The sequence below is a fragment of the Eleginops maclovinus genome, chromosome 22 (genome assembly GCF_036324505.1).
Source record: "Eleginops maclovinus isolate JMC-PN-2008 ecotype Puerto Natales chromosome 22, JC_Emac_rtc_rv5, whole genome shotgun sequence".
Lineage (NCBI taxonomy): Eukaryota > Metazoa > Chordata > Actinopteri > Perciformes > Eleginopidae > Eleginops > Eleginops maclovinus.
In genome coordinates this window covers 18,838,779-18,855,633 of record NC_086370.1, presented here as the reverse complement: position 1 = coordinate 18,855,633, position 16,855 = coordinate 18,838,779, and the positions used below count along the sequence as shown (strand labels likewise).

General features: G+C 41.9%; 1 protein-coding gene across 1 annotated transcript in view; it reads left to right on the top strand.

The window, feature by feature from the left end:
• Positions 1-16,855, top strand: part of LOC134859009 (ankyrin-3-like) — a 118,777-nt gene that overhangs the window by 63,994 nt on the left and 37,928 nt on the right. Inside the window, 18 exon segments of the mRNA XM_063875280.1 lie at positions 849-1,034; positions 2,977-3,075; positions 3,770-3,868; positions 4,242-4,340; positions 4,847-5,044; positions 5,466-5,564; positions 5,721-5,819; positions 6,213-6,311; positions 6,413-6,610; positions 8,448-8,546; positions 10,392-10,490; positions 12,400-12,597; positions 12,873-12,971; positions 14,051-14,149; positions 14,239-14,337; positions 14,452-14,547; positions 16,394-16,466; positions 16,669-16,725. Coding sequence (XP_063731350.1) covers positions 849-1,034; positions 2,977-3,075; positions 3,770-3,868; positions 4,242-4,340; positions 4,847-5,044; positions 5,466-5,564; positions 5,721-5,819; positions 6,213-6,311; positions 6,413-6,610; positions 8,448-8,546; positions 10,392-10,490; positions 12,400-12,597; positions 12,873-12,971; positions 14,051-14,149; positions 14,239-14,337; positions 14,452-14,547; positions 16,394-16,466; positions 16,669-16,725 — 2,095 coding nt within the window.

Here is a 16,855-nt window from a genome sequence, read left to right as displayed (position 1 = left end):
GGCTACGTAGGTTAAATACAGGACGCCCTTCAGGACATTCACAGAGAACGCTAACACACACAAGCACTGATGTGCACACTATATGAACATGATATATAACTGCATGCACATACACAAATACATCTGCACACAGTGAAGTGTGCAGGGCTGTGGCAGGGAGCTTTTAGCTGAATTATGCATCATAAGAGTATTGTGTGTAGGAGATAGACTTTTCCAGCCCATCATCTCATTACGTAACTTACATTAGGGACCTGTATGGGTTGAGGCTTGCGAACATACAGGATGTGTACAGTGAGCTCTACATCTGTTTGACATATAGGCTGTTAAGTTATGATCTACTATCCTAAAGTCTCCAAGCAGGTCAGACTTAATTACTGTGTTAATGTTGAGTTTCTATTTTATTGTTTTAGGGAAAAGGGAAAAAAATAAAAAAGTGTTTTGGGAAAAAATTACACAATTTAAAAGAAGCATATAAAAGTTGTCCCTGTGTTTCCTTTCAGTGTTTCTCATAGTGAAATGTGTAATCAAATGATCTTTTTTCTAGTTCTTAGACTAAATTAGCATTTTTAACAACATATGTTGGGAAAAGCCTACAGATATTCATAATACTACCTGCATTACACATTTAAAAGTGTCTCAGAGGTCTTGCATTGCTTTCCTCAATGCCTGCAGCACAATAAAAGCTCAGCTAAATGTAATATTGGAGCACCATCTCTCCATGACCCTGCTCCTCACCTGCCCATATCATCCATCCAGTCACACCACCTCATACCGGCTCCGTCACCAGTAATGTGTCACTGCGCCTCTGCAGCGCATCCTGACTCCTCTCTCTCTCTCCTCACACGCAGGACGGCTTTACTCCTCTGGCGGTGGCCCTCCAGCAGGGCCATGACCAGGTGGTCTCCCTGCTGCTGGAGAACGATACAAAGGGCAAGGTACGACTACCTGCCCTGCACATCGCTGCCCGCAAGGATGACACCAAGGCCGCGGCCCTGCTCCTGCAAAACGACCACAACGCAGACGTCGAGTCCAAGGTGAGCGTCGCCGCTGATGCAATACCACATCTTTAGTTATTTTGGGGTTTTTTTTATCTCTTAATTGTTTCTTTGAATATTAATCCTTTAATTTTCGGTCAGTTTTCTTTTTCTTGCTGCTTTTTTCTCTTCTTTCTTGGTTGAATTTGCGTTTGATGTTATTTTTGGCAGAAAGGGGAGAGAAGCAGAAGTACATTTTTGTATTTAATCACATTAAGGAGATCACCAGAATGTGTAAATGATCGTGCTGGAGGAGGACTTTAGTTTCTCAAATGTTTAATCTTGTCCCTCCAACATTCCAAACCAGATAACCTTTAACTATAACTCATTTTGTGCTGAGCTCCTCCTCCCCTCACTCTGCTCCTCCACTTCTTGTCAGTGGAGGTTTTTTCTGTTTTATGCTCACTAACTGCTCATTCTCTCCTCTCTTGGCTCACTCTGTAGATGATGGTGAATAGAACAACAGAGGTACACCTCTACTCTGTACATTACCTAATCTCTCCATCGCAGCTCATAAAAACTCTGAAATATCAAACAAACACCTCGGTGCCCCTGAATGGATGCAGTCGTGTTTCTGCAGCCCTTTGTCACTTCCTGTTTCCCATAGAACTCATCTTCGTCTACATTTATCATTCATGTAGTTGCTAGTCATAGAGAAAGTCAGAGTAAAAGCATGTTTTACTAAATCTGATATAGTAGATCCTGAGGCTGGAGGCTTGGGGTTATCAAGGTTTTCTAATGGTTTCATGGAAAATTCATTCTGACTGTTGACAAAATGTCGTCCTAATGTGACCTAACAGTCTTTCCATGAAACCGATTAACATGATAACCGGTGTTAGCATGAGAAGTGGTTATCATTCATTGAAAAGCAGCGGTTTGTCCATTACCTGCATGGCAACCAAATCCCCATTAAGAACCCAGCCTCCGAGCAGCAGGACAGTTAGTCTGATTAGTTTTACTATCCTGTATTGATTTTAGTTCTTGTAATCCTCCACCCTTACACCTAAAGCATTGTGCATGGGACCAAAGCAACAAGCTACCTCAACACCGCTTCTATGGTAACAAGGGCCTCTTCGTCACACCAAAGTCAGGCGGCCTCCTCCCGAGTGCGCCTGTTTTGGTTGGCATTGTTTCTGGCTTTGGCAGGCGGGCCAGATATCTGCTATGATTCATCCAAAAAGGGCTTTGTTGATCTGAGTCTCCTGCATCGTGGTAAACAGATTTGCATAATGCTCTGAATGATGGAAGATGGATTTTTAGTCCACAGATTGACTATAAGGAAGAGGATTTTTGCTGTTTGATGACCCTACTTTTCTAATATGCTTGTATAAAATACCTTCTGAATTAGTTCAAAGCTGTAGTGTTTTTCATACGGTTTTATGGACACCAGATATCAGGATACACATGTCGGAGCACCAGCTCTCCGCTGGATTATTATTACTTATTTGGATTTGGGATGCCGATGATTAGGTAGCTTAATGTGAGACACATTGGACAGATTGTTTGTAGTGTCCTTTCATTGCTTGGACAGCTGTTGCTCACTAAGCCAGGGGTTTTGCTGGGAAATTTCTTTCATTTGAGACGAGTGGACATTAGCTTAATTTGCAGGACACTTTTTACCTAAAACAAGATCAGGATGTTGTAAATGAGACGAGACAGATTACTGGTGAATATCATCTGAGTGTTTTCCAGTATAGTGAAAGCACATAGAAGCTCCTTTGGTATCTGAAACCCCTCTAGTTGTCAGCATACTATTGGCCCCATGTTTGATGCTTCGATAAAAGGACTTTCTCTGCCACTGTGAGAGAAAGTCAGGTGTCAGTGTGTGTCCATGTCTGTGTGACAACCTTAGGCCTGTGTATAAAGCTCAAGGTGTGCATGTGTTTTATAGTTTGTAATGTAATGCGTGTGCTTGTCTTGTCCACGTTTTTCCAATCCTCAGAGTGGTTTCACCCCCCTCCACATCGCGGCTCACTACGGCAACATTAACGTGGCCACGCTCCTGCTGAACAGAGGAGCTGCCGTGGACTTCATGGCTCGGGTGAGTTCATTCCGCCCTCTGCTGTTTGGGAGGGGGATTGCCAAAATGCAAGATAAACAACAGCGGCGGTGTAGAGAGTATAATGCTATTTTATACCGAACACAATAATCATACTCAGCTGTGAAACTCTAGTCTGGTTCAGTTCAGGTTTCCATTTATTATTCAGCCTATTGGGATGTATTGGCCAGTTGCAGCACATTGCATGAAACATATTCATTGTGTCTTACCTTGCATCTATAGGAATTGAGATGGCATCTTAATAAGCAGAGTAGTATTACGTTTGATAGCAACATTGTAGTGGAATATTGGTTGCCTTTAAAATTGGCTTCTCTCTTCCGTAGACCAACCAGACTCAACAGTGGTTTGTAATTGGTTAGCTAGTGTGTCGAAGGGTTGTTTGTGCTGCTTTTTGACACTGATTACAGGTTAGGTCCAAAGAGGAATGCTACAGCTGTGGAGATAGATGCTATTAAACAATGGAACTGTTTTACAGCTGTTGGCTGGATAATAAAATACTATCTGGTCTTAATAAGGAGATTGTAGGGTTTGTGTTAGAACTAGAAATTAAGACATTACAACATATTATGTCTAATGACTTCATTCAATTTAATTGTATACTTTTAAGTCGGCATGCATAATGTTAGATCTCGTAAACAATAAAGCACTGCTTCTGATTCTCTTTTTTTTTGTGCAGAATGACATCACACCGCTTCATGTGGCTTCAAAAAGAGGCAACAGCAACATGGTCAAGTTGTTGCTGGACAGAGGGTCCAAAATTGATGCAAAGACCAAGGTGAGACTGTGGAAACAATTGTCCTGAGAAAACTGTGAGTCATTTGAGGTTAAAAATCTGGTCTGTTGTTTGCTGCTGGACAGCTTTGTGTTTACCCTGTTCATTGGGGGGGGAAAAAGGCAGTTCATTATGCAGACTTTTCTTTCTTTCACACACGTGGAAACAGGGCCAATTCGTCAAAATGAAAAAAAAAATTCCCAAATGCAATTAGTAGAATTACACTTCATTTTCAATTCACAACAAGTATGTATGTCCTCTGTTTTTTATCTGCTCATTATGTAAGAATTACTATCCAGAAGGGGGTTTCAAACGTTTGTAGAAAACATTTTTGTTTCCTGTGATTTATCAACGCTTTTCCCGGCTTCACTCTCAGGATGGTCTGACACCTCTTCACTGTGGGGCAAGGAGCGGGCACGAGCAGGTGGTAGAAATCCTGCTGGACCGAGGAGCGCCTTTCCTGTCTAAAACCAAGGTAGCTACTGGGACGATACATTCAGGAGACTCTGTTGAGCTGAGAATAGGAAAGGAAAAGTCACAAACACATGTATTCTTTCGCTGAATGACACTTAAAACAGGGTATACATAGTTTATAACATTGAAAACAGCTTCTCTAAGCACCTAGAGCTATTTGACAGGCCGTTCAGCAGGACTGTTTTTGTTGCTGTAGTGTTGTCGCATTGTCTGCATAACGTCTGTGCGACCTCTCCACCACAGCCGTCGCTGCTGCGTAGCAGTTTGAACAGTTTGACCGCGCAGGACGACCAGTGTAACAAACTAGACATTGTTGTAATGACCTCGTTATAACAATGCTCCTGTAACAACTTCCTTCACAGTCCATCTGTGCCGCACATGGCCCAGCCCTAACTTACTCTGTTTGTCTGTCCATCTGTCTATGTGTCCGTCTGGGTGTGTGTCTGTCTCTCTCTCTCTTTGTGTCGCTCTCTCTCTCTGTCTTTCCCTCTCTCCCCCCCACCATAGAACGGGCTATCCCCGCTCCACATGGCCACTCAGGGGGACCACCTGAACTGTGTGCAGCTCCTGCTCCAGCACGACGTGCCGGTGGACGACGTCACCAACGACTACCTGACGGCGCTGCACGTCGCTGCCCACTGTGGTCACTACAAGGTGGCCAAGCTCATCGTGGACAAGAAGGCCAACCCCAACGCCAAGGCTCTGGTAGGAATACAGGGGCTGAAAGTGAAAAGTGTGATAGTTTGAAAGACAAATTAGATACTACGGGGTACACAGTTGTCCCGAAAGCATCATAAAATTAATACATGAGGCAGAAAAAGAGGAACAATTGTGAACTAGGAATAATCTACCCTGTAGTGTAGATCTGAAATTGACGCGGAGGCATAAAAAAGGAAGAATGGAGGAGTAGAAGTGGTGATAGGTCTCTTTGTTACCCTTGTGGTTCACAGCTGACATTTTCTGAACCACCCATTCATTTCCTGGCAGATTATTTGCTTCCCTTTATCAGCCATATAAAAGCAGCAGCAGATGCCTTTTGACTGGGGAGAGGTTCATCCCTTACAGTGAGGATGCGACAGTGTTGGCTTTACACTGAGATATGTATATTTTTTCTTTCCATGTGCAGAATGGCTTCACTCCGCTTCACATTGCCTGCAAGAAGAACAGAGTCAAAGTCATGGAGCTGTTGCTAAAACATGGAGCCTCTATCCAGGCTGTCACTGAGGTACTGAGTACTATTCTTTGCTTAAATCTGCACGTGGCACCAGAAGAGGTTTTCTTTAAAACCGCATCGACCTTTAACTGTGCTGATGTGTATCATTCTATACCTGTGACCTGCTTTAATAACGCTTGTCTTTGTTTGAACTTGTTTTTTCTGCAGTCTGGCCTGACGCCCATCCATGTTGCAGCCTTTATGGGCCATGAGAACATTGTCCATGCACTGACGCACCACGGAGCATCTCCCAACACCACCAACGTAGTGAGTGGATCCTTTGGAATGCACCGATACTTAAACTGCACACATTTTTCTTTAAAACTCATGTTTTCCTTCCCAATTTACTCAAGTTTAAAAAAAAAGAATATTTCTTTGCTTATTTTTTCTCACATTGTGTCGTCATTACACAGGCAAGTCTTGGGCTTCTCACACTTAAAGGCCACCCAAAAATGTGCAGATTAGTTTTTACTTCTTAGGTTCTCTTACAGGAGGTGTTTGACATACTCAAGTCTTTTATTTCCACTTGTAGATAATGGGAGGGAAATCTTTGTTTCTGTTCATTTTACATTATAGTAGATTATATGTTTTTTGTGTATGAATCCTACATCATTGCATTTGAAAAGCCTTCACTAGCAACTGTTTCTGTGTGCCTTACAGCGAGGAGAGACATCTCTCCACATGGCAGCGAGGGCGGGTCAGGCAGACGTAGTCCGATACCTGCTCAAAAATGGAGCCAAGGTTGAGACCAAGTCCAAGGTTAGAACACTGAGCTACATTATCAATCACCGTGTCGGGGTGTAAAAAACAACAACAAAAAGATCAAATAGTGGGCCAAAACTCACTCTTATTCTCCACAGGATGACCAGACAGCGTTGCACATCTCCAGTCGGCTGGGGAAGGTCGACATCGTCCAGCAGCTGCTGCAGTGCGGTGCTTCGGCCAACGCTGCCACAACCTCAGGCTATACCCCCCTTCACCTGGCCGCCCGCGAAGGACACCAAGATGTTGCTGCCATGCTGCTGGAGCATGGAGCCATGCTCTGCGCTTCAACCAAGGTCAGTCTGATGCAGGGTCTTATTTTGAGTGCATGAAATCATGGAGTTGGATGTCTATATTTCTTTCCCATACACACAAAAACTGATGTGTGAGCTAGGTGAAAGTCAGAAAGAAGTTCACTGTTTGATTAACTGGGAGTTACTTTTTTAATATAATGACGTCGATTAAAAAGGATTTATTTAGGCAGGAAGACCGTAAGAACTTGAGTTGTGCTTCAGGAAAGGATTTATTTTTCCATGCTTGGACAGAACGATAAAAAAGTATTGAACTGTTTGTCTACTGCAACTTGATTTTTTTTGTCTCGAAAACCCATGAGGGACATGAAAATAAAGAAATCAATCCATTTAAAGAAACAAGCATCACAGAGAAGACCATCATCAATATTTCAGTGCTGTGTATCTCCACTAGTGGGCACCAGTTTTCAGTATACAGCCTAAATGGTGCCTGTCTTATCATGTTTACTAGTTGATGGTGCTGAAATATGCTGTTGTGACAACAAGATTTAGACCAATAACCTGCCTGAAACCAGCCTACAAGGCTCCAGCATGCTATGTCCTGTCACATAGAGTCCACATGAATGCTGGAGTCTATATTCAGGTCAGTGGTGGTAATCGTGTTGGCCCAGTAAGACAATTTTTTTTTTTTACCTCAGGAGGTTTTTTTTATTAAAGCAGCCCACTGTGGGGGAATGATGTCAGTTTTTTGGTGCCGTTTGTTTCACGTATGACTAATTGCACGGATCAAGGTCAAAGAGAGATTTAGCGTAGACTTCATTGAATCGGTTGGTGCACGTGTGTGATAGTATGTTGCTGGGGGCTGTCTTTGAAGGTGACCCCTGTCAGTGGAACAGATTAATGAACGGTAAACCCCTTGGTGCCAATGCTCGCACGCTTTCTCTTTCCCTCTCTCTCCCTTTCTGAGATACGCACACACACAGACACACACATACATCTTTAGGGACGTAACCTGAGTCAGCTGTTCAAAGAAATGATGTCACACGAGTCCGGTAACAGAGGAATTGTGGGATTGAAACCTTGAATTCACCAGTTTTATGACAATTTTTGACATGTCTAAACAATTAGAACGAACCTATATCAAGCAACCTGCCTTCTGTAAAATGACCCTTTACTCTACTTTAATACCAACCAATCACACAAACTAGGACATGTGTTTTAGAGCATGGACTAGAAGACCCACATTCCTCAGGAAAATATGACCTAATGTCTTTAAATATCTTCACATACACACAGGAAGGAAGACAAGATTAGCATAATCACATTATACAGCAGCCATTTATAGATCTGAACACACAGGGAAATAAAGGTCTCTGGCTCAGATTCACCGTGTATCATATAGCATGTTGGTAATTAATCAAGCACAGATTATATGCTATCATTTATAGGTCAAGTTATAAAGAGGTTGATTAAGTGAATTTTAAATAGCTTGAAAACAAATCTATTATAACTTAATTTGGAAGATGGTGTCATGTCTCAGATGTCATAAAAATGTTAGCTTAATGTAAAAACATTAAAGCTAACAGATATTTTCATTTAAAGATGAAACATTTGTTGATATAAATCACATTTGGTCACTTCAAGTAAAAACTAAATATCTGTTACAGTGTCTGGCACAAATTATTAATTGCTCGAGTAAAAAAGGACATTTTACTTTACACAACTATGTGACAAAATATGTTGTTATGAAGAAGAGCTCGACCCCAGGCCTACAAGGTCCTGACATAGAACAACCCAAACATTCACTTCCTGTTTGAATGCTTCCTCTCCATCTTCCCACTGTCTTTCATTTTGTTGATATATTTTATCTTGTGGTCAACAGAAAGGGTTCAGTCCGCTGCATGTGGCAGCAAAGTACGGCAAGATGGAGGTGGCCAGTCTCCTCCTGCAGAAGAGAGCTGCGCCTGACGCTGCTGGAAAGGTGAGGTGTCTTTTAGGGAGTCTCTTTTGAACTTGACAGCAACTTTTGAGTGTTTACAGATGTGTTGCTGCTGGAAAACATGAGCTGTCCGAGCAGGAAGGGGCCTGGCACAGAAATGGTTCAACATAGTAGGCGGGAGAGGACACTCCTACACAGAGCAGAGAAAATGAACAGAGTATAAAAAGACATTTCTACATTAACTTAACAACAAACAACAACAATATGGTTCTGGATAAGAGCTGTAGTTCTCAAGTAATCCCTAAATTATCCTGTGAACATAAAAGAGAAAAGCTACGAATACAGCTAATAGGATTATAAAAGATGTTTGTAGAAAGCTACTTTATGCAACAAACACCAAGAAGGAAACATATGCAGTGGATCACACAGTCAACTTTTCCAGTGAGATTTGGGCAGTAAATGTCCAAAATCAGTTAGACAGTTCGACAGTGGCCATTTATCATCCTGCAAGTCTATTTGACACCTACACCTTATCCGACATGTTTTGTAGGAGAGTAAACAGTGTCCTTTTTGGAGTTGTATTATCAAAGCTGCAGCAGGACACAGCGGTGGAGGTGATAAGGGGGGTGGGGGCGGTTGTTGCGAGGTGGAACGGCAGGTTTAGGACTGATCCCAGGACAACAGAGCCAACAGATGCTTGTGCTGAGAAAACCTTCTGGGAAGATTTGCTTTTATTCCCCTGGTGATGCACTTATTCCACCTCCACATGCAACCGTGTCCAAACGCATTTGTACGCACATGCGCGCGCACACACACACACACACACACACACACACACACACACACACACACACACACACACACACACACACACACACACACACACACACACACACACACACACACACACACACACACACACACACACACATGCCGCCATCTGAGAGCGTTTAGCATAATGGCAGTCAGGTATGATAATGAAGCTTCCACACTGCTCTGTGGTGTCCTGCTATCAGCTCTACTGCAGTACTGAGTCTAAAAACAAAACAAAATCAGAACTTTACTTTGGTTTAAGTTAGTTTTGTTTAGAAATGAGAGGAACAACAATACTTTATTTGGTTTCTTCACCCCAAAATATGAATTAAGTTTCACATCTCTTCAGGAAACAACACAGTACAACAGCTCATGAGATTATCAGGATATATTCTGCTCAGTTTTTCTGAGTAAATTCATGTTTTTCTTTCCAATGCGAGGGACATAACAGGGACTCAGGGATCTTCCTGTGATATAAGCTGACTACTGTGTGCATGGAGTACTTTGGTTGTAGCTCAGAGTGCGCAAACTTGCATACACATCTTATATTAGGGTCTCAACCCTAATATAAGATGTAACATGCTGCTACTGCTGCTGCTAGCACTCTAATTTTGCTGCTCCTCCTACTAATGCTAAAATATGAATAATTGATTATTGCATCATCACTGTCCCACAAAATCATCTATCTCCGATTTCGGTGTTATTAAAAATGTTCAGATAAAAGGAAGGATGATGAGGAACAAATCCAGAAAGTCTGTTTACATGTCATACGGCGTGCATTACTATTTGTAAGGCTAAATAAAGCTAAAACATTTTTGAAAGAACAACAGGAGCAAGTTTGACATTGTTGAGAATCGGTTCATAGGCTAGCAAAGACATGCTCCCCTTAGCTTTTTCTTTTTCTAGGTTATGTTGTGATACTGTCTCCTGCATTAACTTTCTTCCATCAGTTTGATCTCCCTTCATGGCATTAACAAACTGGTTATTTTCTTTTACTTTTTGCAATCCTCTAACCTGGTGTTTTGCTGCTTGCTTGTGTGTGTGTGTGTGTGTGTGTGTGCCTGGGTGTTATAGAGTGGGCTAACTCCTCTGCATGTAGCCGCTCACTACGATAATCAGAGAGTGGCTCTGCTCCTGCTGGATCAGGGAGCTTCCCCTCACGCTGCCGCCAAGGTATCCACACAAACACACATTAACACACAATTACAATCAATCTACCTGGCTTTCACCCTTTAGTGCTGTCTCACACCATTAACAATGTTGTGTATGTACTTCTAATGGTCACCCTTTTCCTCCCATTTCATCGTGTCCAGTCTTGTGAATATGCAGCTTTTCCTTTGAGCTCAGCAAAGTCTTTGAAATCCCTCGACCAGCCAGAATTTAGCTCATGCTGTCAGCGTATTGGGACAGGTGGTTTACTATATTTTCATATTTCCCCACAAACAGCGCTGGAGTGCACATGTGAACGGACTGTTTATGTGTTATACATGTCGTAAGTTACTCAACAGGCCATCACTGCTCCAAAACCACCCACTCCTGTGAAGTCCTTTCCAGAGCTGTAAATGTTGTGTTCCAAATGAAAGGCTCTCATAAGAAACACTTTAGTTGCTCTTGTTGAAATGTCTGACAGACTTTTCCCACATGGTCGTGGACATATGGTGGAGTTGTGGTCAGTCTCCTGCTATGCTTTGGTAGTCTGTCAAAACCACAGAGCAAGTATGAGCAGAATGGCAGAACCACTAACCAAAATATGGCAGGAAATGCGTGTTTTCGGCTGTCAGCTCAAATTTAATGTGTCCCGCTAGAGGAGACAAAAGCTTGTAAAGCTAATTTACAAGTGCTCTCAGTCTTGATTTTGTCACCCGCTCTTTCTCTGCTAGCGCTATTTATTCCTTCCTTCTTCCCACACTCAGTCTTAGTCATTTCTCTTTGCTCCCCTTTCTCTTAGTTTCTACCTCTATAAATTGTGTTTAATTTGGCTGGGTGCTTGAATGTGTGTGCTTGATTTAATTTAAAGACTTTAGGAAAGGGATCAATCTGTCTCGTTTAGAAGCAATTTCACACACAAATGCGAGCAGAGCATGATCACAGAGTCGTGGCAGAACACACTTCTCATGCGTTATATCTCTGAACTGAAGACAGGAAGGGGTTATCACTTTAGTAGTTCACCAAACACAGTGACAATGGGGACCACCACCAGAGGGGTTCCTATCAAAGAAATGTATTTAAACGCCGTCTTTAGTTTCATGCTGTCTCTCAGGTCCTCTCCCTGGTGAGTGAAGCGAGGAATGTCAGCCTTTAGTAGCGACTGTTTCCCTTTCAGCTGCTTCCCTGTATGATATATTGTGTCTGTGGTCTCAGATGTATATTCACAAGTTCTTCAAAGAGCGGAATTTCTCCCACCAAAGTTAAATGTGAAATGGGTAAACGGACACTTATTTTTGTCTCTTTCTTTTTCAATTGGTCAAACATGATCACGTGGGGCATTTTCAACAAAACAACAGGCACTTTATCAATCAACCCAAAGCTAAGAACAAACTGTTAGATCACACGACCTTTTTCTGTCATAACTAAATGCATTATACTGTATCTTGTTATGGACATCATGCCTTTTTTGTATTGATGCCAGCCCTTTATCCCCTCTATATTCATTCTGTGAGTGTCTTTATGTACTGCACTACTGAAACCTCTGACCTTGTTTTTATTATTATTTTTATAAAAGCTCATTATTTGGCCCGTCTCACAGTCTTAATTTAAGTTTTGCCGATGTCCATGACCCAGTGCAGCCAAATAGTACTGTCCTGTAATCAAATAATATGTAATGAAAATAGTTAACTATAGTGGCCATCCTATTAAACTTTTCTTTACCTCAGTCTGTAATGTATAACGTTTATTCTATTTCATTAGGATAGAAACAAATACATTATGTAATAAGCCCTCTAATGAAGAAATCTCCTGGTTTTACGCAAGACTGAGAACAACTCGCCAATTCTCAGTTCAATGAAACCGATACAAATAATTCAGAGAGGAAGAAGAGCCCAATCTAAACTCCTAACTCCTGCATCTCTTTTACCTGCCTCAGAATGGCTACACGCCGCTCCACATCGCTGCCAAAAAGAACCAAATGGACATTGGGACCACACTGCTGGAGTACGGCGCCGACACCAACGCAGTGACGCGGCAGGGCATCAGCCCCATCCACCTGGCAGCGCAGGAGGGCAGCGTCGACCTGGTGTCACTGCTGCTGACCAAGAACGCCAACGTCAACACGTGCAATAAGGTGAACGCAGTGACGTAGCTGCAGTATGCTCAGTTACAAAACAATAATAAATGTATGCAGACTCTTCAAACACACAAATGCAGATCTGCTTTAATGCTAGTATCACCATTTAGGGAATTTAGATAAAGGTACTGTAGAAAACAGATGGGTCTTAAGGGTTTTAAAGTCAGTTTCCAGAATTTGTTTTCCGGTGAGAGATAGCATATTTCAGTCTTGTCATGTGCTCCCAGCAAAACAAATCTACATGATGGTGTGTGTCCTTTCCTGTTATACAGAGTGGACTTACACCACTCCACTTAGCAGCTCAGGAGGACAAGGTCAATGTTGCAGAAGTCCTTCTCAACCATGGTGCTGATGTCAACCCACAAACAAAGGTACAGTTTTCTCAGATATGATATATAAACATATTAAATGCACACACTGAGAGGGGTCTATACATCTCTTTTAGCAGCTTAGGTTTGATAAAAAGCCGTTAATATACATCTATCCCTGACTTTGCTAATCATGCTGATCTTTGTGTTTTTACTTTATTTGAAATTCATATTTCATAGCGGCTATAAATTCCTTTTACACACACTCTTAGGCTCACATACACACACGCACGCACACGCACGCGCACGCACACACACACACACACACACACACACACACACACACACACACACACACACACACATACACACACACACACACACACACACACACACACACACACACACACACACACACACAGACTCTCGTCTGCGATCATCTCAGGTGCTGCATAAATAAAGCATTGCTACCTGAGTGGAAGGTGTTCATGTCTGTATGGATGCTCCCTGCACTGCAGCAATCACACACACACACACACACACACACACACACACACACACACACACACACACACACACACACACACACATGAACATGCTGTTATATTCAGTCACACTCCGCCAGTTTCATTCACTTACACAGACACACACACACAGGCCCCATAAAAGGCCGCTCACGTTCACTGAGACAAACCTGCAGCAGCTGAAGGTTGGACTAACACAAGGTTATGTTCTGTGTGTGCGTGGGTCTGTGTGTGTTTGTGCTGACAGGACAGTTGTTTACAGCAAACAGGTTATTCACTCACTGATCTCCCACATTACCATTATGCACTCTACTCATAATTCAACAAGGACATGAAATATGAAGCAGCCTGGACGCTGTATTTACACTCAGAGATAGCACGCTAAGACGGAGAGGCTAATAAATTGTTCCCATGTAAACCCTGACTTTTTTCTCATGTAATAATTCAATTTGTACGAAAAGCACTTTGAACACTGCCTTTAATTCGCTTTATATAAAAGCTAGTTTATTAATAATCTGTGATGTAACAAGATGGGGAATTCAGCCAGCATAGGTAACTTTATATTCCACCTTTTTTCATCTCATCGCCCTTTAACCTCTCTGTCTCTTCCTCCTGCAGATGGGTTACACACCGCTGCACGTGGCCTGTCACTATGGCAACGCAAAGATGGCCAACATCCTGCTGCAGAACCATGCCAGAGTGAATGGCAAAACGAAGGTACACGTTCACCCCCCTAAACACACTGTAGCACTATCAAACATGTTATTTATTCTCTTTCTCCTGGATGTGTGTGTGTGTCTGCGCAGAACGGGTACACTCCTCTACACCAAGCGGCTCAGCAGGGCCACACCCACATCATCAACCTGCTGCTTCAGCACGGGGCCTCGGCCAACGAGCTCACTCTGGTCAGTGCACAAACACATTGGCACACACACTCACATGCTCCAACAGAGCAGATGAAATAATGAACGCTCTGTTGTTGGTCTGCCTCCTATGAATAACTTCCTGTTTCTGCTCAGAATGGGAACACTGCCCTGTCCATCGCCCGCCGCCTTGGATACATCTCTGTGGTCGACACTCTGAGGCCTGTGACGGACGAAAACCTGACCACCATGGTGAGACACTGGCCTTCTATCAACAGCATCTCATTTGGTTAAATACACACAATATATTTCACATCACCATTTAAAGTCTAAGTTCTCTAACTGGGAAATATTAGAAATACAAAAGCCCTGCTCATGGGATAAATGCAAGAAAAGAGCAAGAATTTAAGACAAATTTATAAATATTTGAAATTTGGTCATTTAGCATCCTTAGTTTAATTGACCATTATTATAGTTTTACGTGTTTTGCCACAAAACTAAATCTCATATGCCTCTTATTTTCAAAGTATTAAAAGAGAAACGTTTTTAAAAAGATTTACTAGCAGGCAGCTATTCATTTTAATGTATTTCTTTAAAAGTTATAAATCAGGGACAAGAAACAATCAGGAGTTACAAGGCAAATAATGACTTTATGTCACATTGTGAGATAAATATGATCATTGTTGGTATCTGTTGCATTAATCGGGTTGCTGTTTGCTTAAAATGTGAGATAGGATTTAGTAAATCGTTTCAAATATTTGCCGCAACTGGATTGAAACATTTACAACCATTAGTGTTCCTAATTGAGCAGCTGTATTGAACTGAATGGAGACCTATTCCCCTCCCAAATGAAACCTTGTTCGGTCAGACAGCATCATACAGTAGAGTCAGTGTGTGTATTCTGCAAATCAGCCAGCAAGTAAGTCAGTAAGTCACGCTGTGTCACGTGTGAAGTTGTCCTGATTAAGACACACAGGGAAGGGAGAGGGGGCTTAAATTGGAGATTAAGGTTTCTCCTCAAATAGCTCAGGTCACTAACAGCAAAGTGATCCACACACGTGTCTGGGAGAAAGAGGGGGAGGAAGGAAGGTGGAGAAAGTAGTAAAGAAAAGGAGGTAGTAGGATGATGGAGAGGTGAAAGGAATGAGAGGCGGACAGAGGGGTCACTGAGGATCCTGCGCAATCAGCAGCAAAGTGAATTAGCTGTAACTGTCTCTGTGTACAGTGAAGTTACTTAAAGATCAAGGTCGTTTCCCTGCACCTCTGTGTGATGGATCTATTAATCCCGGTGCAGACGCCTCTGCTGTTGTTTTATGTCTCTATTGAACCTACATCTGCAGCCTGTGGGGCCACTGCTGGTCAGTTATGTGTGTTAATGTGTAGCCTTCACACATACAGCACCATTACTTACTGTGAGTGAGGGGCCAGGGCTGAGATTCACTTTAAAGTCCATATTAGGAAACACACGTGAAGGTCACACTTTGGTTGGAATGTAGATGCTCGGCTTGTCACAGTTGTCTCTAAAATGTTTAGAGTTTGGGGTGATAAAGCACTTTCAATATGTTTAGTATATAGAGTATCAACAGTAAAATAATTGTATCATATGGTGTGTTATAGTATTCTTTCAAAATCTAATCTTTACTCAAATTCTCAAATTGGAAATGGTGTCAGGATTTTTTCCAGTTATGATATACATTTCTCACAACACAGTTATTGGGGCCAAAAGTGTTCACAATAAAGATATTATGGTAATATCCATAGAAAACAATGTGAAAGCTGTTATTATTTTTCACGTTGTCTTGTTTTTGTCAAATTAATACAACTCAAAAGATAAGTCTAGAAAGTCTGTAACCATAAATGTATAAAACCGTACGAAAGGAACAATTACTCAATATTGGGTAGTGGAAAGGCAACCAGATGGCCACAAAGCCTAACATTGGGATCACCATATGTGAATAATTACCATTTTATCAATATTTCTCTTTTAAATATCACTTTTGTCATCAGTACTATTGCGACAACTGTATTCCAGAAAAAAAAACAAGTTTGTTGTTATTTTGCCAAAACTGAACTGTTCATATCTTTTTCACATTTACAGAGTGCTTCAGAAAAACACAAAATCAATGTCCCAGAGACCATGAATGAGTTCCTCGACATGTCCGACGATGAAGGTATGTGAGAAGAAAGCTCATAGTTTTACGAATCTCTCCTCATTTTCAGCCAGTGACTACTAAAAATATCATTGATTTTAAACAAACTGTTGCTGCGGCTTGATAAAAATCAGTAATATTAATCCACTGCATCATTTTTGAACATTTTTAAGTGTGCTATCATTTTCATTAACATGTGCATGTTTCACTGTAAATCTCACAGTCCGGGCCAATGTGCCGGAAACTCTCAAAGAGGAGTCTTTTTCAGATGTGTATGAAGGTATTTGTCACCAGTTTGCTTCCATCGCTCCGTGGTTTGTTTGTTTTCCTTTAATATCACTCAGCAGAACTCACCTGTCATGTTGCAGCGCTAACCCTGAAGCTTTTGCTGTACTACTATTCAGTTTTGC